Here is a 23,440-nt window from a genome sequence, read left to right as displayed (position 1 = left end):
GTCCTTAAAAGTCCCTCAGCCTTCTAGAAAGTTACTGTCAAGCACAATTCTTAGCTCTCTCATCAAAACAAAAACTGACCAAAAAACAGAACAATACCTCAACATCCAACACATTTTATGACTGCATTACACAGCTCTTAAAGCTTTTTTTTCCAATTGTCTCTATTTTAAAACCACACCTTTATCTCTTTTCTTCATAAAATTAATCCTTTTTTTCTAAAAAGACTCTTTCTTGTAATGACGCAGATAGTTTCAAGTAAAAAAATTACTATTAGTAAAGAGGCTCATTATAATCAAAGATGGACTAGAATATCTATAATCAGCATATATCATAGGATTCCAAAAATCTGAAACACTTACTTCTTACCACATTCAGGCTCAAAAATCAGCCTTGGTAGCCAGTGCTCCACATAGAAGCACTGAGCTACTGGAAAGCACTTACATTTCTGAAAATGCTCAGATACAGAAGATGACCCATTTAGATTGTTTCTATATACAAATGCCTTTGCTTTTCAATGTATTCCCAGAAACAATGAAAGATAAAGTTAAGGGGCTGCTTTATGCAACAGGGCAAGAGAATGAAAATATTAAAAGTAAAGATTTTTCTCTTCTAGCAAGTTATTCTACATGAAACTTCTTACCAAGTATTACTTTAGGACAATACTGATCATTAAGCAGCTACTTCCCATGGAAACTCTTTAATATCTAGGCAGAGCACATAGTGTCAGAAGCTGATGGAAGTTCAGAATTAATAAAAATTTTAGGTCCCAAATTTACATACATTTATGAAGATGTCCCATCATTGGGCAATCCACCATGAGAAGGTCATTCCAGTTACTACATGCTATGCTGTATTAACCAAATCACCAGACACTCAAAGGAATGGTCCACAGGTTTTGAACTTTTTGCAACACTGATCAGATTTCTAATGAATAAACAGATAGTAAACTTATGAGGAAACTATACCTTACTAGAAGACAGCCTATAAATATGGTAGTGCTTTAAGAATCTATGAAATATGATAGATCTTAAGGATCAATCCCATCTACCTCAATCGGTTTCTTTTCCCTTTCAATGTAATATCACTGCTATCAATTTTTTAATGAATACTGTCAGTACTTGAAAACATTTGAGCCATGAACCACTACTCTGAACTTTCCTGCAGATAGAACAGATGATTATATAGGAGGAACACAAACCTGTCCAGAACTTAGACATGTACTTCACTTGTCACCCCAGAATAAAATAATGTGTTGAGTATTGACAGGTATGGAAGAAAGGTCCAATTCTCCTCCCACAAGAACTGGACCTCTTTTAGAGCAATTGCATAAGCAAAAATCTTTCTCCTTGCTAATAAAACTTCTTCCATTTTCTAGACAAAGAAATAAAAATTTACAGTTAGAAGTAGAATGTATAAAAGTCTAGCTAAATCAGCTAGACACAGATAATTCCTAATATCTGACTTCCATTACTGGAAACATCATAGCTGGTAGACAATATATTTTTTTTGGACTGAATTGTACAGAATCTCTCCCTGTAGCATGGAACTTGCTGAAGGCAGATTTGCTTGAAGTTCATTTCCGTGAGAAACAAAAACTGTTAACTTCTTTTTAACTCAGGGATATTTTTAATTTTTTTTTTTTTCAGTAGACTACTCATGCTAGCCGGAGCCACAGAATGAATCCCTTTGTCTTGCCTGGGTACACAGACAGCACTGCTTCCAGTGGGTGCCTCACTGGAAGCTTCCCTGGCACAACAGTCTTGAATCTTCAGTTCACTGCCTATGACTGATCCCTGTATGCATCCTGCCATATAATGCCATTCCTCAGCTACACTGTAAGCCCTGCAACACCACATGTGTTGTATAGGGTTGGATCTGTTTTTACAAGGGAAAATTCAGATCAAACTGCAATGCCAGAAACTTTCATTACCATCACCAGCAGTCTAAGCCACCTATTACTTCTCCTGAATTAACTGTAAGATAATTTTTTTTCTGCTGTAAAGATCATCTAATCATAGGACATTCGAGGCTGCCCAAAACAGGATCAGCCAGAGCAGTTTGCTCAGGGTATTAAGATGTAACAAATACCACTGTCCTGTATCACCAGCAGAGACCAACATCTGCCATACTGGGGAGCTGGGGGGCATAGAAGTGAAAGTTCCTTCCCCACAAATGAGACAATTTTTGTAAAGCCCTTGTTCCTGAAGAGAGGCTTCCAAATAAGAGACCTATGACAAACTCAACCTGTATTTTCACTTGTATTCTCAAGCTTGCTAAGTTTCACAACTGCACATGGAAACAGTTGGGGAAGTTTGTCAATCACAGCCTTCTCCTTTAATATCAACAAAAGGCTGTTGAGAGTTAAAAGACCTTTCTAAGCATTTCTGCACAGACATTCAGTGACTAGTGGCTGAACAAGATTTAACAAGTTAAGCATTTCCTTTTTTTACTGAAAAGCTGACTCTGCATACCACTTTTACAAGTGCTGGTTGAACGACTTAAGTTCCCACATATTATCAACTTATAAATGATGTGTGATTTTCCCAATTTTTTTTAATTACTTGAAGGCCTGTTCCAAAATCACTATGGAGGGTGCAGTTTTGTTTTATGATAACGAGAAATTTTTGTAGAAAACCACTTATCTGTTACAGCTCATTTGTCAGACAATCTATGTGAACCTGAATGTGCCTGGCAGGTAAAAGATTCTCAAACCACAGTGTCATGTTGGAGAAATATCCCTAACAACTCTAATTTTGGCCACTCTATACCCATCACATCAGAACTGGCAACTGGGAGCTGCTGGACAAACCACTTCAATATAGTATTTAGCATAAATATGACCAGTGAAGTATCTTAGTGTCAAGCACTCTTTCAGTTTTCCATAACATCCTCATCTACTATACAGTGCAGATAACAGACAAAAGAGCTGCTCTGAAAGAAAGAAGACTCCACAGCCAAAAAGGGCACTCATAAACTTGCTGGACTGGTCTAAGACAGCTTCACTTCATACATCAATTTTCATTCATGATTTTTCAAACTTCCCATTCCCATGCTACAAGCCATTTCTATATTCAATCTATTGATGCATGAGTTTTACTCGTTATCCTTCTGGTTTGGACTGCTTCATTTTGTGTAAAATAGTTCATTACATCAAACAGCCAGAAAATTACTCCAAAACCCAGGAATTACAACATTTATTTCAGCTATTGAAAACTGAGAATACCTCACTGGAATGAATGTTAATTTATTTGAGCAGTCACCTCTGATGAGAAAGAACAAAGTTCAAATTATTGGTTTGAAGTAAGTAAAGCAAGGAGCTTAAGTTGGTTCTGTGTGTTCAAGAGAAACAGTCTATCAGTGAAAGACAGGTATGCAGATACGTACATGTATCAAGAGAAAGGTACATTTAGCAGACACAGGGAAAAAGTCTCAATTCCCTCCTCCTTGCAAAAAACATATGGATTCAATAAATTGCTTTTCACTGATTGAAGGGGTTTTTGCTTTTACATCTGCTATTGGAGAGCTTAAATTCACATGTATTTTATAGCCCACTCCTCACTTTCTTTCATTTCCTTGGGTAAATAATTCCAATCTTTTCATTCCCTTGACAAACTCTGCCATATCCATCATATCAAACTCTTTACAATACTGTGATTTATCTCTTTTAAACTAATTGACAGTTAATAATGCACTTTGAATAGTGGATAAGAATGAATGAATTTGTACACAATGGCAATTCCTTCTCTGTTTTTTTGCCCACTTCTGATTACACCTATAATTTGGATAACAATACCTTATAAAATTTTTTGTTATATTAATACTGTTAATTTAGAAACTCTTCAGACATATAAATGGAAACTTATTTTCTCCTTCCAAAACACACTGATTTGCATATACCAACAGGCAGTTTACCTGTCATCCTTTCACAAAGCTTGCCTAAACTTCTCAGTTGACCTTTCCAATATTTGTGAATTGGATTAAATTGTTTTAAATCCTCAGTAAATAATTCTACTTTATGAATCAAATTCTACAGATGACTAATAAGAGATATTTGACAGCTCCTGTTCAATATTTAAGAAAAAAAATTAAGTCTCCTATAAGTTAATATTTCTGTTAATTCCTCTCAGAGATTTTTGTGATCCATGAAAATATTTTACCTCTCATATCATGGCTTTTTCATTTAATAGTGTGGTGTGAGGAACCTTCAATTACACCTTTTAAAAGTGCATGCAAAGTAGAACTTTATTCATATTTAATCCACTGCTACTATTGCAATCAAAACCCCATGTAGATTAGTGAGGCACATTTATCATTGCAGAAGCAGTACCAATTACTCGTGATTTCAGTTAGTACTACTGAGTCTACCATCAGTCTGCTGTCATCACATACTTTTATCTACAGGCAGTTGTGATTGTAAAGGATGAGAGTTACATGTGTATATTTTTTCATTAAGAGCACCCAATGACTTTCAGACCTGTTCCCTATGCAAACTTTGAGACCACTTGCAGAGTATTTGTTGGAAACTCTCCTTCAGTAACTTAACATCTATTGACCAATATTCTACCAAATTTATTTTTCACAAACAAGAAACAAATAGAGAAGAGACACTCTATTAATACTTGCAGAAAATGAATACAGCTTACCACAGAGCAGAAAAAGAAGAGGAAAAGACAGTACAAATGCCTTAGTTATAAAAAAACTCTTCAACAGAATTTAATGTCTTTTAGTATATGCCAAAAACCCACATCTGGCTTCAGGATAGATTCCTGTTTTCTAGTAAGTTTTAAATGTCATACTGCTAGGGCATTTATAATATTTTACTTCTGCATGGAATCAGCTGTCAGAAGAGTAAATTCATGTTGCAACTATAGTACCTAACTGAAAAGTCAGCCAACAAAAAGGTAAAAGCTCATTGAAAATTATTCATTATTTCTGCTCTTTGTTAAGAGTTTTGCTAAAATGTAACTACATTTGTTTGTTATTCTGTAGTTCTTTGAAAGTATAAGGTAATTTCTTACACCAACAGACAAGCAAGCTGTCAATCTAGCTTCCCCCAAAAACACAGGCGCATATTTTCAGAAATGTATACACTTTTGATGACATTTTCTGTCCTTTAACTGATTTAAAAGAAACATTTTTCAGAGAATTAAGAAAACCAATATAAATTTGTAATTATGCTAATTAAGTTTATATTCCCGGAAGTCTATAATTAGTTTTGCTGCCTCTCTGACACAGTACTCACTCAGCTTGTGCTGTAAGATGCAGTTCACAGTACTGCATATGTAGCTGAGTAGTTCGAAGAAGCTGCACAGCTTCCATGCTCTAGGGAAGAGGTGGCTCTGCAACAAATATTATTTAGTTTGCAAAGTCATCTGAAACAAGAACAACAGTCTAAGCTGTTTCAGTCTTATCCCATACCATTCTTTCTTTGAAACCACACCTTGTAAACATGAAATATATAGCATGTAATCTGTGTCAGACAACCTCAAGATCCCTTCCAAAAAGCTTAAAGAGACTGATTCACAGATGTACTGGAACAGAGAACTCTTTTTGCAATCTGGCGCCTTGGTATCTTTCAGAATCCGGGACCTAGTCCAAAATAACAAAAACTAGAAAAGAGTATTATCACCCTTGCAGCAGTCAGAGGCTCCAAGGTAGCAGAAATAGCAGAGCGCGAGTTATAAAATGTGCTTCATCCGAGCAGTCTCCAAGCAGCTAAATTAGAGAACACTGAGATGCATCAGACACACAAGCAGGTGCTTATAAAAGGGCCCAATCCAAACGCAGCAGGAGTAACCTGATAAGGCTTACATCGTGACACCTTTTCTCAGCAGCCAAAAGCATATGAACAGAGGCAAAAAAACCTCATTTTCTTTCTGTATTTCCCACAGACAATAGAACTTCGTATTTTGGTTCAATCCTCTGTCCGATAATGGGTTTTTTTTTCCCCTCCCTTTCCTCCAAACTGCAGACTTACAGATCTTGGTGTATGAGAAGTGAGAGTATATGCAAGCAGGGTGATAGCAATTTAGAAGAACTAAAAAATATAGAGGAAAAAACTAGAATAAGCAGGATTATATGCATCATTTTCTATGGGGAAGAAAAACCAACTGAAAGCACAAGGGTGTGAGATAAAGCATGCCCATAATGGAAAGCAACAAAAAAGAACTATGAAAGAGCAAGCAAAGGGAAAAGAAAGTAGGATAGAATACATTAAAAGCAGAGGGAAACAGATTTCATGATCAACTATAGGGAAGAAAAAGACTGATGTGGAGGAAAATTTGTGAAATGTTAAAATTTAATATTACTTCAAATTGTGAAGCAAATCAGTCTCAAAAAGGAAGTGTGTGTGTGGGGGTATTTGATGGGTGTTTCTCCACTTGGAAACTGGCTGGCTGAATCCAATCAAATTTGTCAAAGTTGTAGAATTCTCAAAGACACCTATAAAATGCTAAAGATACCTATAAATCTTGAAATAAATAAATACCTTGAAATCAAGATGCTGTGATTGTCCTGACCAAGGGAAAGGATTCGGAATGCTTTAACACCTTGTCGGACATTAGACGATCCACAAAAGAATGAGACTGTACTAAAAAAAATTCCATTAGAGCTTACAACCACTCTCAGGATTAAAAAAAAGCCCTGAAAAAACCCACACACACAAAAAAAAAAAAAAAAAGAAAAAGAAGGAGAAAAGGTAAAAGCCAAGCTTCCACTGCTCAAGGAACCACTCTCTTAAAATACTTCTTCCTCTTTCCTTTCACCAGGGGAAAAGACATGGCAATACTTGGTATAGTATATGGCACCAGGAGTAACAACACACAAGTGTTAAAAGGCCCGCTTGATATGTGAAAGTGCTGTACAAAGGGAGACAGTATTATCTTCCTTTGGAAAATTAAAGCAAGCGAAGTGAAGTGAGTGCAAGGCAAAGCAGCAGTGAAAAAGCTGGATGGAAAGCAAAGCCAAGCAACCCAAACCACCTTCCACCCACTGTTTCAGTCTGCCTCAGAACCAGCAGCATCCAATGCATAACATAACACATTTTCTGGAACTCAGTTAAAAGAGAACATGCAGCACACAGTAATGAGCAGAGCTTTTTAGAAAAGCTGTATCATCCTTTCAGTTTGTTTTATACTGATCAACCCCTTCTTGAAATTACAAATATGCAGTTGATAGTCAAGATACACCAGTATATTAGCTCAACACAAATGACCAGCAGCAACTTCTCAGCTTTTTTGACAAAACCAGATTTTAGATCATGGTGTACATTAACCATCTACACTTTTAAAGCATAGTCAAATCAGTTTTTTATACCCTGAAGTGACATTAGCTTGCTTGCTGAAAATTATTCTTCGCTACTATTTAAGCAATGAGAAACTTCAGACAGTATTGTCCTGAATGCCTTCTCATGTATTTGCTTAACTACTACTGCTGGTACCAGGAAGGCAGCTAATTTAAACCAGTAAATGATTTTTGTAGGTTCTGCAACAGAAGCATCTAGAATCCCAGATGATTACATTTCACTGGCAAGCGAACTTGGATGCTTGGACACAACATAGTTGAACATACTTATGGCAGCTACCAAAGCTTTGTGAATCAAACACTTAAAATTCAAGGTTAACAAGGCAGAACTACTTTAATGATTTTCAATACAGTTCTCCAGATAAAACATCACAAACTGGTTGCACAAACAGACCTTGAAAATTTTCACTTTTCAGGAAGCACACCTTTCAACTTCAGACAATACCTACAATCTGCATGCCAAGAGAAAAAGGAATGCAGTCATATGGAATCAGTTAACAATTGCTGCCAATAAACCAATTGACTGCAGTGGAAGAACCCCTTTTGATATTAATAAGCAGTGATTCATGTGAAGCATCATATAGTTTTCCTTACTTATGGATTCATCATCCATAGATTTAAGATGAAAAAGTCAGCTTATTACCATATGAAATGTTAGTTCAATGTAGCATATTTCAGCTGTTGGAGATGCAAACAAAAGGTCTTGGTGGTGAAATATGCGGGACTTTTACCTAAAATCCTGTTCTAGCACACAAAGACATAGCATACCTGTGTCTAACAGAACAGATCTTAATGCAGTACCTTGCTCCACTCCACACCATCAACACTTTCTATATGCCCTCTACGTTTATTTTCGCCTGTTTTAAAAAAACAAATAAAACCAAGTGATACCTTCTCAAGCTAAGAAAACAAATATTTCAAACCGTGACTGCTGAAAAGGGTGGAAAATTCAAAGTAGAGCATTTAATCGGATTAAATACCACTGTGTCACAATTAGATGTCACTGTGTGCTCACTTTAATTCCGAAAGCACATGCGGCTGGAAGGGAAGTCATGGCACTGTGCGGCTCCAGGTGCAAGCGGGAGCAATGCACACACCTGGCGGCACAGCCAGCCCTTCTTCGGCCGCCGCTCCGTCCTTCCCATTCCTCCTGTCCGCGGGCGCGCAGGAAGGCGATCGGGAGCGGGCTGGGAGAAGTTGGAACCTACGCGCTTCTCCTCGCTCCCGGCCATCCCCCGCGATCTCCGAGCCCTCCTAACAATGGTAGCAGTGTTCCAGCGGGCAGCTCTGCCCTGAAATCGGACCGAATCCCCCTGCGCTCCGACCGGCGGTCCCGCCGCCCGTCCGCTCCTCTGCCCTCGCCGGTCCCCGCGGCGGGAGGGGACGGGCGGGGAGGGGAGGGGAGGGGGCGCCTCTCCCCGCACCTGGCGGCGGTGACGTCACCCCGCCGCCCCCCGCCCGCCCGCGCGCTGACCCCGGCCGCGCTCCCCGCACCTTCCCCGCCGGCCGATCCCGCCGCCGCGCCGGCCGCGGGCACACGGGGCGGCCGGGCGCGGGAGGAGGAGAGGCAAGCGCCGCGCTCCGGCACAAGTGCGGCCCCCTTCTCTCCACCGCCTCGCAACACGCCCCCCTCGTGCTCCTGCCCGCGGGGGCGGCGGGGGCGGCGGGGACACGGAGGAAAGCGGCTCCGCGGCGTGCTTTCCCCCTTCCCTCCATCACAGCCTGCCGCCGCCGCCCCCCGCGCGGGCGCGGACAAAGGGGAGGGGAGCAACACCTGGCGAGCGCCGGTCCCTTTGTGGGGTAGCCGCGTCCCGCAGCCCCGCCGGCGATGGGGAGCGGGGGCCGGTCCCTCCCGCCCGCCCTAGAGACCACGGGGGAAGGAAGGCGGGGGGCGGGGGGCACTTACTCGCCTGCCCTCGCGGCGCACCTTCACGCCGCTCAGCCTCAGCCCCTCCCTCCGCGGCCGCCGGGGCGCTGGAAGTTCAGGCGGCGCCGGCCATTCCCAGCCGGCGGCTCCGTGTTTCGGGGGGCGGCGGCGGGCGCGGAGCGTCCCCGGCGGCTTCACAATAGACACCGGGCAGCGCGCGCGTGTCTCTGTGTGTGTGCGCGTGTGTGCGCGCGCGGGGGGCGGGGCCTCTCCCGGCGCGCCGAGCCGGGCGGGAGGGAGCGGGGGGAAAGCGCTGTTTACCCGGCGGCCGAACCCGGCCGCCCCCCCTCACCGCCCGATGCTCGGGCTGGTCCATGCGCCGCCGCCCCCCACCCCGCGGGCGGGCAGGTGGTACAGTCCGGCCCGCCGGGCTCCCTCTCCCCGGCGCGGGCAGGGCGGGGTCCCGCCGCTGTGACGTAACAGAAGCCGGGTGTGCCGGCGGCCAATCAGCATGAGGGGGCGGAGCTTCCCGGGGCACGGCACGGGGTCGAAGCTGTGGGAGCTCGGGGGTGACAACCAGGGGTCCTGTGGGGCCGGGCTCCCTGCTTCGCTGCCCTCTGTCGAAAATACGGTGAAGACGCTTTGTGCGGGGGAAGAAGTGGGCGGCTGGAGTTCTCCCCGGGCTGTTGAATATTTATTTTCCCCTACCGCCAGGCAAAGTGAAGGCGAGAGCCGGAGGGAAACTTCCGAGCGCGGCGCCGCGTTGCATGCTGGAGCTTGTAGTCCTGCTCTAGAGTCCTGAAAGGTTAAGCACCATCAACAGCCAAGTGGGATGTTCTCCCATCAAACGCCTGTATATCCCGTAACAAAGTTTACCCTTTAGAGTGTGTTTGCTGTTTTAATGAGCCACAGTTTTAAGACGCAGCTCCACCCCGCTCGTTCTGCGGGGGAAAGGACGTCTCGAGCCTTGCGGAGCTGCCAGGACCTGCCCGTCCCGTCATCCCCCGCGCCAAGATGTCGGCGGCTATAGCCGCGCTCGCTTCCTATGGCGGCTCCGACTCGGAGCCCGACTCGGAGCCTGAGACCGAGGGCGGCTCCCAGCGCTCCGCCGCCGTGCTCGCCAGCCGTGATGCCGTGCTGCACCTCCGGGCGCCGCCTGCCGCGCCCCCGGCCCTGCCCGTCGACGCGGCCCCGGAAGTAGCCGTGAAGGTAGGCAGCCCTCCAGGGCCCGGGCCGCCCGCCTGCCCCGCGGGTGTATCCGCCCGCCGGCCTCGGGACTGTGCCGGGGGCAGCTCTGGAGCGGCCTCGGGACTGTGCCGGGGGCAGCTCTGGAGCAGCCCCGGGCTGGGGAAGCGGGGCGGAAGGGGCGCGGTGCCGGTAGGGGTGCGGTACCACCGCCTGGCCCTGCCCTGCCTTGAGGTGTGGGGGTCGGAGTTGTAGGAGGAAGGGCTTGTGTCGGGGAGTGCTCGTGGATTCCAGCCACGAGGGTCAAGTCTATTAAAACGTGTTAGCTCCATCTTAGAGCGTGCCTTGATTCCAGTTCTTTAGATATCTGCTTGCTGTTCCCTGTGCAAGGTGTTTTCCTGTGTGGTTTTCCCGGGTTGTGGAGTGAAGTCGATACTTGATAGGGTGGCTGCAACTGAATCCTCTTCTAAAGGGCAGCCTGAAAGTTGATTGCTGTTCCTGTACCATTATTGCTGGGGAAACCTTTCTTTTCCAAGTTCAGTATCATATTGGCTCACTTTTGTGATACTAGAAAGCGAGGGGGGAGAGTGCTGGTTTAGCTTTGGGATTTTTTGTACGGGCAACAAATTTCTAATCAAAAGCAGGCATCTTGCTGTGATACCTGTCATTGTTACTGTCCTGCTGCCACATGCTCAGAAAAGTTTCTTGCCTAGTGACCAAGAGATGGATGGGCTCTTTCACTTTGTTGTCATTAGTTAATTCATATCACAATTTACCATATTTTTGTGTAGATGTTGTGTTGTGTATAGTGACTACATTTGTTTATCTCTTAGAGGCTTGGAAATCTGGTTTCTCAAGTCACAGCATCCAGCAGGCACATTTGAAAAAAAAATCCTAATTAACATCTATAATATTTCCTGAGTGTTGTGATAAGTGGCAAGTAGCACTGGATGTGCTCTCCACCACCCTTAAGCCTGTAGCAACAGGTTTTCCCTTTGCCTTGCCAGCCCAAAGGTTTATGTAGTTGTTCAGGGACTGGCAACCACAGCTTGCATTTTTGGCAGTTGAGAGTGTGAACCTGAAATGCATTCTAACTGTTTTAGCTGTTTCTGGTTCAGAATTTTGGACTGTTAACTGGCCAAAGACTTATGTGTGCTTTGAACAGGAACAGGTCCTCACTCTCTTTCATAGTACATGTAATTGTTAGCACGTTGAGCTGACAGCATTTGGGCTACTGAAGTGTGCCTTTCAAATAAAGCCCTAAGATGTTACTCCTACATGTATTTAATTTTTTGGTCAAAATCTACTGAGTCCTTGTTTCAAAGTACATCATAGTTACATAAAGTCACATTTCTATGAAAATAATTATTCTGTAATTGAAAGCTGTGCTAATGGTTGGTAACTGTGTTTTAAAAGTTTGAGGGGATGGCTTTTGTTACACCCTCTTCTGACAGTCTGCTTCTTGGAATAGGTCTGTTGCTGATCTTGATGTTAAATTGCTCATAATAGCTAACAGTTATAATTATTGGCGACTCCAATCCAGTAACACTTCTACTCTCATTTCACTGGATGAAAGTTGCATGTTTCTCTTACTGTTTTTAGCACCACTAAAATCACTTGAAGAAAGACAACAAAGGATGGAAGTTTGTGTTTCTGGTCCCGTCATGCAGAAGAAGATAGGTAGTAACTGCAGGACATTAAGAGAAGGATAGCTGGGCTGAGGAAGGGTTCTGCTCCTGTATGAGGTGGTAGTGAGAAGGCCAAAACAGACAACTGAGGTGTAAAATATGATAGACACCTATAAAATCATTAAATGTCACAGAGAGGGAGTTAAACACTCCCTGTCTCTTCCGTTACAGCAGCCATAGGATATCTAATCGGAGTTAGGTTCAAAGCAAATAAAAGGATGCAGCTCTTCGTGCAATGTGCAGTAGGGCTTATTTTCATGCCAAAAAGTACAGTGTGTTGAAGAATTTTGTTACAAGGAGAGTCTGGACAAGTACTTGGAGGAGATCCATTGAAGGATGAGGTGTCAATAAATACAGATTTCCTCAAGACCCACCAAGACCTGAAAATATTTGACTGTTGGGAGAGTGCAGAAGTATCATCATACACCCTTGCTCTGCTCTTACTCTCCCCAAGATGCCAAATTTCCATAAGGCAGATGTTTTCTTTTGTGGGAACAGTAGACAGGTTAATCAAGATATTTTCTTTCTCCAAATACATCATCAAGCAGTAGGTAAGCATGACAGTGTTGTAAATAGAGGCTGTTCAAGAAGGGGAAGGGAGCCCAGTTGCCAACAACCAGGCAGTTGTCAAACCCAATTATAATTAGTTTTCCTACAGTTTCTATTTCTATGAAAAAATCACCCTAACACTACTGACAGTTCTACCTTCACTTTTGAGTTATAAATGTAGAAGGAAATTCAGGAAATTGTACTTTCTGTGAAGAAATCACTTTGCAGGAACCATTGTGTCTATAAGCTTTGCTTTTGAGAGAACAATTATTGTTTGGTCTCTGTCCAGGGTAAGGCTCAGATTGGAGCAGATTTTATGGTACTTCTCTACAGCATGCCCTTCAGTAGTCTTGAGGAGAGGACACTTAACTGGGTTTAAATAACAAGGCTGGCCCAGCCCAGTGCAGGAGGTGGAGATTTGTGTTGCCTTTAATGTGAGAAGGGATTGGAAATGTCAGTTCCCTTTGAATCTAGTTTACCTTTGGCACTGTGCAGGTTTCCAGAAAAGTTTTACATAAGGGGAGGAAATAGACTTCAGTCACTCTTCTTAATGTTTTTTAAAACCTAATCCTGCCAGCAATGGAGAGGAGAAAGATACACAGTGGCATGTGACAATTCTGTAGCAGTGATTGAACCTTAGTAGACTTGGGAAGTATTATTGTTAGGAATGTTTGTCTTCTTTGACATGGTGGGTTTTCCAGTTTTCTTGGACACAAAATATCTTGTAGAGTAGATGTTTAGAACTTGTCATCCTGCAAGATCCTGGGAATCTAGCCTAGTTCAACAAAACTATTTAGCATATGCTTTTCTTGCTGGTTTATTTTTATTCTGTTGAAGTTAGTGAGGCAGTCATTTACTATTAGGAGTGCATGAATGGGTAGAAAGAATAAAAGCTGATAACAGCCATGTGTTAATGTTGGAGCTTCACTGCAAATGCTATTTATCTCTTGGTAATAAATTTGTAAATCTTTAGAATGAGATAATGTGCATTTGACAGCCCAAGTGGTTTAGGCAAGAATTGATAAGTGACAAACTGCTTAAGTCTCAGTGGCTCATGGGATGTGGGCTTAATTTACCACATTTTAATGTGATCGATAATTAAAACTAATTAAATGTTATGCAAAGCAGCCTGCCCTTTTTTAGCTATTTGACTAACTAGTAATCACTATACCTGGGGAAATGGAATGCTGTAAGTTTATTATCTGAAATGTCCAGAAAAAAAAGAAGAAAAACCCCCAACATATAGACATCAAAACTCTCTGCTTGCATGAGATGAAGCTGGAAAATATAAGCCACATTAGATTATTACTAAGGAACAGAGTTAGCATCCAAGGTGCACCTTGGTCTTTTTATTGAAGGCTTTGCTTTGTTGCCTGTTACAGGGATTTTGCTGCTGTTTAATTTAAGAAATATTTTTGTCTTGTGTGCACATAAATAAACTTCCAGTAAGCTTTTTTAACATAATTTTTATTAGTGTACTATTTTTTATTCTATAAATTAAGCGATTTTCATAGAAAGTAGCACTATTGTTTTATGGCGTTTGGGTAGGAGGTTTTTTTTTAAAATAAAAAGAGGATTGTGGCATGTTTAAGGAACCTGTTAAGGATGAAAGTTAATCTGATCTACTGTACTTGTAGTCTAAAATCCATTTTATTTCTTGTCCTCTTTCTTATGCTTTAAAGTGGCCAAGCTTTATGGTAGGACTGAAGGAGCATGCCTTGAAAGGAGCCAGACATTACAGCTGGGGAGTTGTAATGAAGCACCCCCTTGTCTACACTTAGCATCAAAAGCTTCTTCCTGTCTCAAGATAGATTCCTTAGGCAATGCTAATACTCAAGAGTACAGCCCTGTGTGCCATTGCCCCGTAACAGCGTGATTGCATTTTGTTAAGCAAAAGGTGCAAAAGGACAGCATTTAACTATCAAAAGAATTTTTTTACCTCATCAAATCATCTCTGAATTGTAAAGCAACCTGATATTGCAAGTTAGTAGACATCACATCCATTAAAAAAAACCCAAAGCAACATACCAACACAGTAAGTAGTTTGGTGAAATGGTGTCATCTGCTTCTTTTTGCCTTGTACCAGCAGTGATTCTTGCATCTCTTGGGCAGACATCCATTCAACCTGTCTGCCAAACTTCAGTGGATCTATGGAGTGAACATTTTCAGTTTTTGATTGTGCTTATTTCTGCAAACTTGTATAATTTGCTGCATTAGGCTTCTCACTTTTTCTATTGAGGTCATATTTTCTGAGGCCTTCAATCATGGGGTTTTTTCTTACCTGACATGTGGTGCCTAATGTAGCCGCTGTATTTCAGTTGGGTGCTTGTTACAAGTGCTGAGAAAAGCAGAGAGGTGACACATAGAGCTAAGTTTGCAGCTTCTTTCTATTATGTTTTTCAAGATAGCCAGTAAAATGTAACTTCCTAAAACCTTTTCTTTGGTTCCAGGTTATGTGGGGTGTACAGCCCTTTAATGATATTACAGCATGCCATAAATCCCATATTAATACAATTTCTGAGTTGCAGCCAACACCAGCTGCTTTTCTGCCAGTCATGCAGCTGAACTTTTCACTTTCTCCAAAGGAATACTGTGTCTGTTTGAGAGCTTTTTGATGCCCCCTTTTTATGGTTCCTGTGCCTTTGAGAGTGGAAGTGATCTAGGGTAGTACTTAGCCCTTCACTGGAATCACAGATGCCCTCCTCTTTCTGCTTAACTACTGATCATCTCCCATCCCACAGAGCCACTTGTGTCACACTTGGCACATACGCTACATGATGGATTGCTCACCTTAGGCTTTTAGATATCATTCATTCCTGTGACCAAAGGAAAAGCTACAGCACAGCAGAGAGGTGATCTCTTAGATTACCTTATCTCAGTCACAGCTCTGCCACACTGCTGCTCCTGTGATCCCTTCCCTGTCAGCTGGAGCTGTGGCAAATGCATCTGGAATGCATGCAGTTAAGGCTGTTGCCAGCATAAAGGGACAGTGTTGTGAGACCTTTATTACCTTTTCTTGCTTTCTGGGTCTTAGAAAGATGAATTCTGCTGAAATGGTCTTCTGGCAATGCATGCAGTTGTACCCAGCGATCTTCACCAAGTGCAGAGGTTGCCAATGAGTTCTTTCCTCTCATCTGGAAAAGAAAAAAATAAAGTCACAACTAAAATACGCCAATGCAGATAGCTTGGCAATTGGTGAAATGAATGATGGGCTAGGTTAATATTTTTAATGTTTCTGCTACCTACTAGAGTCTCATAATGCTGTACAAAATGGCGCTTACCAGATGTTGACCAAAGGATAATTTGTCTGCTGCAATTTGAACTCTTGCCATGGACTAACATTTGGCAACGTGTTGTGTCAATACTTTATATTCCTATCAAGATTTCATTTTTTTAAAATACTGAGAAAATAGAGTGGGTAGTTGGACCACATTCAAATTATCGCACAGTTGAAAGCCAACTGACGTAATGAAAAGATAACCATTATGTGCTTCAGCAGCATGTTATGAGATTGTCATTTGGTGCCCTAATATATGAAAACGTGAATAAGACTGGAGGTCTTGAGGAGTGTAGCTCTTATAAATATAACATGTGCTTCAATTTCAAGGCTCGGTGGTTTTCACACAGAAAGAATGTGCCTGTGGTGGTCTAGGAGTGAACATATTGTGTGGCTTTCAAGTGACTCAGCACTGTTCCACCAGCAGCGAAGTAGAACCAGAATTGCTGTAATCCTCCAGCAGAGGATCAGCTTTTATGGCACAATCTGTTTCTTTTCTCAATTACCAAGCAGCATATAATAGAACTTCACAGGAAGAAAAGAGGAGGAAAAATAGCAGAACTGAAAAATTCTTGGCATTTTTGCAAATCTGGATTTTTTTATGCTTTTTCAGATTAAAGAGCAGGAGAAAAAACTGTCCTAATTTCAAGTAAGCTGATCACTGTTTAAATGTCACTAACCACTGATCAGATAAACTTTGCCTTATTATCAGTGATATTAATTTTTATTTTCTCAAATGTTGAGTTTTGTGGACAAGATGTGAGGTGTAGCTGGAAGAATAAGCTGTATGATGTGACTTGAAAAAGCTGTCTGTGAAAAATGTCCTCATGACATGGAGCAGTGAAAGGAAGTGTAATTTTTTATGTAACACAGGTTAGGAAGTGGTTCTGGTGTGCTCACGTTCTAACTGGGGACACGTGAGTGACAGGATTAGGCCTGCTGTGCTGTTTGCAGGCAAGTTCATGGTGTATGAAATTGGGGCTGTGAATGTACTAGTAGTTGTTGACATCCAAGCCCAGTGAATTGGAAGGGTGGTGTGATGAGAAAAATGAGGTCAGGCCGAGAACTGGTAGTGCTGAGGGTTCAGACAAGATCATTGCAATGGCTGAACCTGCCTGTTAAAATAATTGATTACGTGGTGAGAGTAAAGCTTTATGGTTGGACTTAACAATTCTACTAGGACAGTGGCCTTACAAAAACAGTTAGTGGGATTGCTGATGTAATGTTTTTGTTCTGTTTTGAGTTTTTTTGGACATTATTTTATTTTCCTTTGCTGAGCAGTTTTAATCAAATATAATCAGGTACCAAGCCAAAGATCTTTAGGTACTGTTTTTCTGTGTTCTAGAAAATCAGGTTTTAAAGTCTTTAAATCTTGTATGCATGAGCAAATTTGTAATTGACCTGCTGTTGAATTGGGGAGAGAAAAAGCTTCTTCTGGTTTTGCTCGCTATTCTCTTATGTCAGAGAATAGCTAACTATATTAAACAAGTTAAGAATGTGCCATTTAGTTCTTTCGAGATATTATAATATAAAACAAGATTGAGTTTATTTGAGATAATTTTCTGTTAATGAAGCAACTGCTAAAATCTGGTTCTCTGTTGTGCCACTTTCTTTTGTAAGTCACAAATGCTTTGGGATCCTGTTGTAGGTAAGCACTGACCAAGCAGTGATGCTAAGATACCTTTTTCAGTATGATTACTAGGGATTTTGTCAGTATATTAGCACATTCTGAGTCCTTTTCAATTGCTGTTTTTCTAGAATAAAGATACAGGAAGAAATGGCAGTAATAATTCTGCAAAATAACTTTCTCCTTCATTAACTGAGGTCTTGATGAGGGAAGGGGTTCTGATGGTGTGAAAGAGCCTTCGTAAAGCTCTGAAACCAGGTCTTATGGGGCACTACTACCTTGTCAGCCATTTTCTTTCTTCTCTGTCTTCTATTTCAGCTGCAAGTGCCCTTCTGATTTTTCCCTGTGAGTTGCTTGAAGTTATTCTTTTGGTTAATCCTTCTTTCTTGTCCCTTCATCTAACAAGTTAAATTTTTGTCACAACAGACTTGCAAATGTGTTTAAGTACTAAAGCTGAATTACATTTACACCTTTCAGTATAAAAATGTACTTTTTGGAAATAAGAGATTATTGGATTCTGTGAAAGTCATTGTTATAATTAATGTTTGTATGTAATGTTGATATGTAATTTTTTTCTTTGCAACTTGCAGAATAGTTACTTGTGATTTCTGCCTTCTACCTTTTGTAGAGTTCTAGCTTTCATACCTTTATATTAAATTTGTGACCATTTTAATTGGTTCTTCTTTACAAGTCTGGTTTTCAAACATCCTAAAAAAATCTTTCCTTCAATCTTGCTGCTGTTTTTAAAATGTGTGCCTGAAATCTTTAAACAAAAAGAAATAATTTCTCACATGCAAAAATCTTCAAGTGTTTTAGACAAGTTTCTCAGTGACCACCTAACATTGGTTTTGCAATCAATACTTTTGTAAAATAGAAACTTTGGCCAAGGTGCTCTTTCATAATGCTGGAAGTGTCGACTTGTACTACAGCCCTGATTTGGACTGAAAGAAGGTAATGTCATATATTTAAATGTCTGTGTGTGAAAAGTGGGTTATTAATATGTCTGTTTTATTTCAGGAAGATGTGGAAACAGGAGTCCACCTCGATCCTGCTATCAAGGAAGTTCAATACAATCCCACTTATGAAACCATGTTTGCACCTGAGGTAAGAAACAACGTTGGGTTTTAGAGTAAAAATGCCTTTGGTTTAAAGGAAAGAGGTTGTATACATTTTGTGTGACTTTCCTATAAGACAACTTCCTTGGATGATTGCTGCATTTTGGAATATAGTTTGGGCAAACTAAAAAATAGATTCTACACGAGTGTGTTGGTATTTTTAGTGCTTGAATTTTAATATTCTGCATAAAGCTCTTCTAAGAAGAGGCTTAAAATGTTTATCAGAATTATGGCTATGAAAATTAAAAATTAAGCTGGGAAAATAGCATTATAAAGATATTGAGTTAAACATGAACTGCATTGAAGTGGTCCTTTACTCTTTTCACATTTTTGCTATTTATTCATTGTGCTCATTAGGGCAAAATTAACATTTGTAAGACTTGCAGATATAAGACTTTTAAGAGGAGAATTTAACATTAAAATCAAAGTACTTACAGTTTAATTATTCACATCAATATTAAGAATTTTAGTAACTTGAGCTATGCTAAATTTATATGGTGAAAAACCATTTAAGACTGAATTTAGACTGCCTGGTGTCATGTGAACCACTTTCCATTTTGTTATAACTGACAGGCTATCTGAAAGATAAAAATAGCTGTTCAGGCATTTAACTTTTTTCCATATTTAACTTCTTTGTACACTTTTTCTTCTCTTTGACCAGGGGTTAGCCTTCTAGGTAGACAAATATGGCATCAGTCTCAAATTTTTACATTAGTTATGCTTTATATTTAGAAAACCTTTTGAGGAACCACATAAATTGGCCTTTTCATAAGCGAGTCTGCAACGTATCAAAGCCACGGTGTGTGTGAACAAAAATACTGTTTTTGACTTGCTTCAGTGTTGCTGTGTGTAAATGTTTTAGTTAGGGAAACCTACTGTGGGACAGCCTTGGGTTTTGTCTTCTGAATGCCTGTACTGGTCCCATAGTGAGTGACTGTATGTGTTGGTTCTGCCAAGTATCAACAAGTCAGGTAGCCCACATCAACCTGAGCTCTGTGCTAGAAAGTTCAATCCTGAAATCAGCTGTTCAGAACAGCTGTGTGATTACTGTGTGAAATAACAGATGAAGAAGCTTATTCAGTAAGAAATTTAAAGTTGAAGTGATTTTTGCCTTACCATTTTTGAAAGACAGGTCTCTTTTTTTTCTGTGGGTTCTTTTTTCTGAAAAAGTAAATACACAAAAATAACAAATTACTAATTCTGCTCCACCTTGCTTTAACATTTTTGATGAAGTTTGGACCAGAAAACCCATTTAGGACTCAGCAAATGGCTGCACCTAGAAACATGCTTTCTGGATATGCAGAACCAGCTCACATCAATGATTTCATGTTTGAACAACAAAGAAGAACATTTGCAACCTATGGTAAGTCCTTAACAGTGGAATTCACCTCCATCTTTATCATCTCAGGTTGGACAAATCATGATGATCTTGATAGAACAATTACTAGGACTGTAACTTCTTTAAACTGGTTTTTATCAGAATTAATAAAATGTGAAAAGGCTTTTAAATAAGAATCCATATGAATAGAGATCATAGTATTTATTTGGGAAAATCCATTTTGTAATTCTGTTTTCAACTGTAATCCAGTGTATGATTTCCTAGCAGGCCCCTCTTAATTAATCCTTCCATCAAGTGTATCATCAAGTTGCATCAAGTGTAGGAAACATGAATCAAAATTTCACACTTCTCATATGACTAACTGTAGATCTGTTATGCAAATAGATTCCTTCATGTGATTCTGACTCCCTCTAAGCCATAAGGAAGCCTTACCGAGTTGTCAGGTTCTTCAGTGGTTGCCTCTTGATCCAAACTGAATGAACCAGATTTGCCAAGGATGGGAATGCATTACTAAAACAGTCTTGGCAAAGACAGACCCAAAGAACTGTCTTGGTGGTCAGTGTAGTAACTGCTTTCTTATCTTGGATAACATTTTCTCTTGTGAACGGTGGCACTTGAAAAAATAAAACATTTGAGTCTTGGGGAAGCTTGAGGTTCAAACAGGCTTTTTATGAATTGTTAGAAAAAAATTTTTTTTTTTTTTTTAGATAGGAAAAATATGGATAGACTATGGATTGTAAACATTCTTTTGAGCACATTTGAAAGAACAAAGCTGCCAAATGTTTACATATAACAGTGGTTACTTTTTTTCCTGTGTTTCATTGTAAGCTTTTATTTCTGTTTTAAGTTTGATTGCAAGTGCTTGTTCAGATGAAGTATCCTTTATATACTTGAAATTCAGTTTATTAGGCAAGATCTGATACTTCCTGTGTTAACTTAAAATGTCACAACACTCAACTTTTTGCACAACAGATTTGCATCTTTATTCATATTTACATTCAAAATACTACTTCTTGCAAACCGTTTTGCCTCAAAAATCACCTTCCTCAACAAGTATCCTTAATTTCACTAGGGCTTTATGCATGCCTGAATTCACTTACTGCATTCTGTGATGCATGAGATTGGGACTTTGTTGCTAACATCTCTGGTAGCTAACTATTACAGTGGAAGAAAATGCCTAACATCAGAGACTCTCTGACACTCAATTTTTCTTTGTACTTGAGTTTTATTAGAAGCTTTCTTGTAAATGTTGAAAATTGAAATATATTAATGACAGAGTTTTTCTCTTACATAGTTTTAGCTAATAAGTACTTTTCACTGAGTTGTTAGGATGTGGACTATAACCAAAATGACAATATTAAGAAATGGATATCTAGTTTCATAGCATAATTTTGAGACTGTAATTTTGATATTAGAACTTGACAGACAATATAAGTAGGAGCCTCTACTCAAGATCTGAATAGACAGATTTTTTTTTCTGTGAAATTAAATGTAACGTTTTGTGGGTTGAAATTAAATGTAACATTTTTGTGTGTGTAAAATAGATACTGGGAAAAAGTGCCTGTAGGCATATAGTGTTGCATTTGGGTTTTTTTTATTTGAAAAGTTTCATTTGGGGAAAGATAAAGCTAGCAAGTCCTCTCAAAACTACTTCTATTGGTTATGTCATCACTGTGTAGCAACTGTCTTGAAAGCTGCCTTAATAGTGAGTATAAAATGTATTTTTAAACCTTGTAACACTGGCAACTGTGCAGCTATCATTCAGCTTTCTAGAAATGTTCAGCAGATAATGATCTGGATACAGTGACAATGGAACTAGGAAAAGGCTGAGATACAGGCAATTTAAACAGCAAGAGCCAGCACTGAGAAGCCGAAGTTCAAGCTAGAAGATGCAGGAAGTGAGCATGATATTCTGGCTCAGTAGAAGATCTGTTAAAAACAGCACTCCTTTAAGTTGTCAGAAAGTTATCTATTAACACTTTCAATAGTCTCTTTTTCCATTTGGAAGGATGCAATAAATTTCTTCTCAGAAAATAGGAAGTATAGAAATGCAAGTAAAATTGATAGGCATAACCCCAAGCCATAAATCTTTTTAAGATTGATTCATAACCTATTAGAAGAACAAGAGTAAACCTCTCTTTTAAAAGCTGCAGATCTTAAAACTTCTGGTCTCTGTTACTCTGTTTAGCACCATTGCACTAAGGCAGGAGGTCTTGAACAAATCTGCAAAGGCTGGCAAATAGATAAACAGTGACTGCAAATGAGGGACAAGTGTAGTAAATGACATCCTGTGTCCAAAACAGCTCACCTGTCTCAGTATCTTTCACAAAAACAAAAAGCCAGATTTATAATATATATAATCCTGAAAGGTTTTACATATTTATTGAGAAACCTGTATATTAATCAATAACAAAACCCAAGTATTTTCTGGCAACTAGTCTTTCTTATCTACTTCTTGTGCAGTAAATATTTAATCTTAGAAGTACATTTTTCTTGTGATGCTTGGATAACATGAGAACATCCATGCTGTCATTAACTGAGGGTCCTTCCAGCCTTTTATTCCATTAGACAAGTGGACAACAATGGGTATGTAGTGAGGAGCAGAAGAAGGAAGCAAGAAAATAGTGATACATCTGAATACTTCTTTTCAATACACAGTCTGTCAACAAAGGGCAATGCTTATATATTTATTAATTTTCGGACAATTTGTTGGGGGTTTTCTGTTTTTTCTTTTTGATGAACTTTTCCAGCTGCTTCTTGAACCCGTATAATTTTTCTTTGTACAGTAACCTCTTTCAGGCAGCTCTGCAGCTTAGCAGCTCCTTATGTGAGGAAGTATCTCTGTTTCAAACTTGTGTAACTTAACAGCTTTCTAGTTTGGCTTCATATCCCCATGTTTCTTATGCTGGAAAATGAAATGAGCAGTCATTTCTTATTCACCATTTCTGTGTGATTTCTTATTTTATAGATCTTGGCCGTAGCTTCTTCTCAGTCTCCTTTTTTTTTCCCACCTGGATAGATCTGATCAATCTTCTTGTTCCTCAGTGGCAGCCTTTTCATGCCTATGGCTGTCCTTGTCTCTCTTCTGTATCTCTTCTAGTTCCACTGTATTGCTCCTAAGATGGAGAGCAAAGCTGTGCACAGCGGTTACGTGTTAGTCTCACTGTGAATTTGTTCTGTGAGTAACTTGCTCAAAGCTACTTGCTCCATTTTTCCACATCATTTATCAATATGTTGAATGTCACGGGCCTGAGCATGAATCCACCAGCAACGTTCCTGTGCTGTGCAAACCAACCATTTATTCTTGACAGTGTTTTAATAACTTTTCATCAATTGACCATATAAAGACCTGTGGGTTTTTAAAATGTCATTGAGGCACCCTGTAATCAGTCTAACTTGGTTTTGTAAAGATATCCAAGATCAACTAAGCTTTGCTATTTCACAGGATTGTCACCTCAGAAATATTCTGGAGATTTTCTCATTGTGATTT

The 23,440-nt window shown here is 40.3% G+C and overlaps 2 protein-coding genes across 4 annotated transcripts in view; one reads left to right on the top strand and one right to left on the bottom strand.

The window, feature by feature from the left end:
• The window catches only part of WASF1 (WASP family member 1), an 87,853-nt gene extending 78,347 nt beyond the window's left edge, over positions 1-9,506 (bottom strand). The window contains exon 1 of one of the 3 annotated variants that reach the window (XM_071438632.1): positions 9,214-9,506. The gene's annotated coding sequence lies outside the window, so the exon portion shown is untranslated. Of the gene's footprint in view, positions 1-9,209 lie in introns of all 3 variants that reach the window. The other 2 variants (XM_071438622.1, XM_071438613.1) reach the window with 2 other exon arrangements.
• A 253-nt stretch (positions 9,507-9,759) lies between these two features.
• CDC40 (cell division cycle 40) overlaps positions 9,760-23,440 on the top strand; it is a 36,885-nt gene continuing 23,204 nt past the window's right edge. The window contains exons 1-3 of the mRNA XM_071438657.1: positions 9,760-10,379; positions 18,514-18,600; positions 19,845-19,974. Coding sequence (XP_071294758.1) covers positions 10,185-10,379; positions 18,514-18,600; positions 19,845-19,974 — 412 coding nt within the window. The 5' untranslated portion in view covers positions 9,760-10,184. The remainder of the gene's footprint in view (positions 10,380-18,513; positions 18,601-19,844; positions 19,975-23,440) is intronic.

The sequence above is a fragment of the Agelaius tricolor genome, unplaced genomic scaffold (genome assembly GCF_023055355.1).
Source record: "Agelaius tricolor isolate 1412-34295 unplaced genomic scaffold, bAgeTri1.0.p SCAF_1, whole genome shotgun sequence".
In the NCBI taxonomy this organism is placed as follows: Eukaryota; Metazoa; Chordata; class Aves; order Passeriformes; family Icteridae; genus Agelaius; species Agelaius tricolor.
This window is presented reverse-complemented; position numbering and strand designations above follow the sequence as displayed.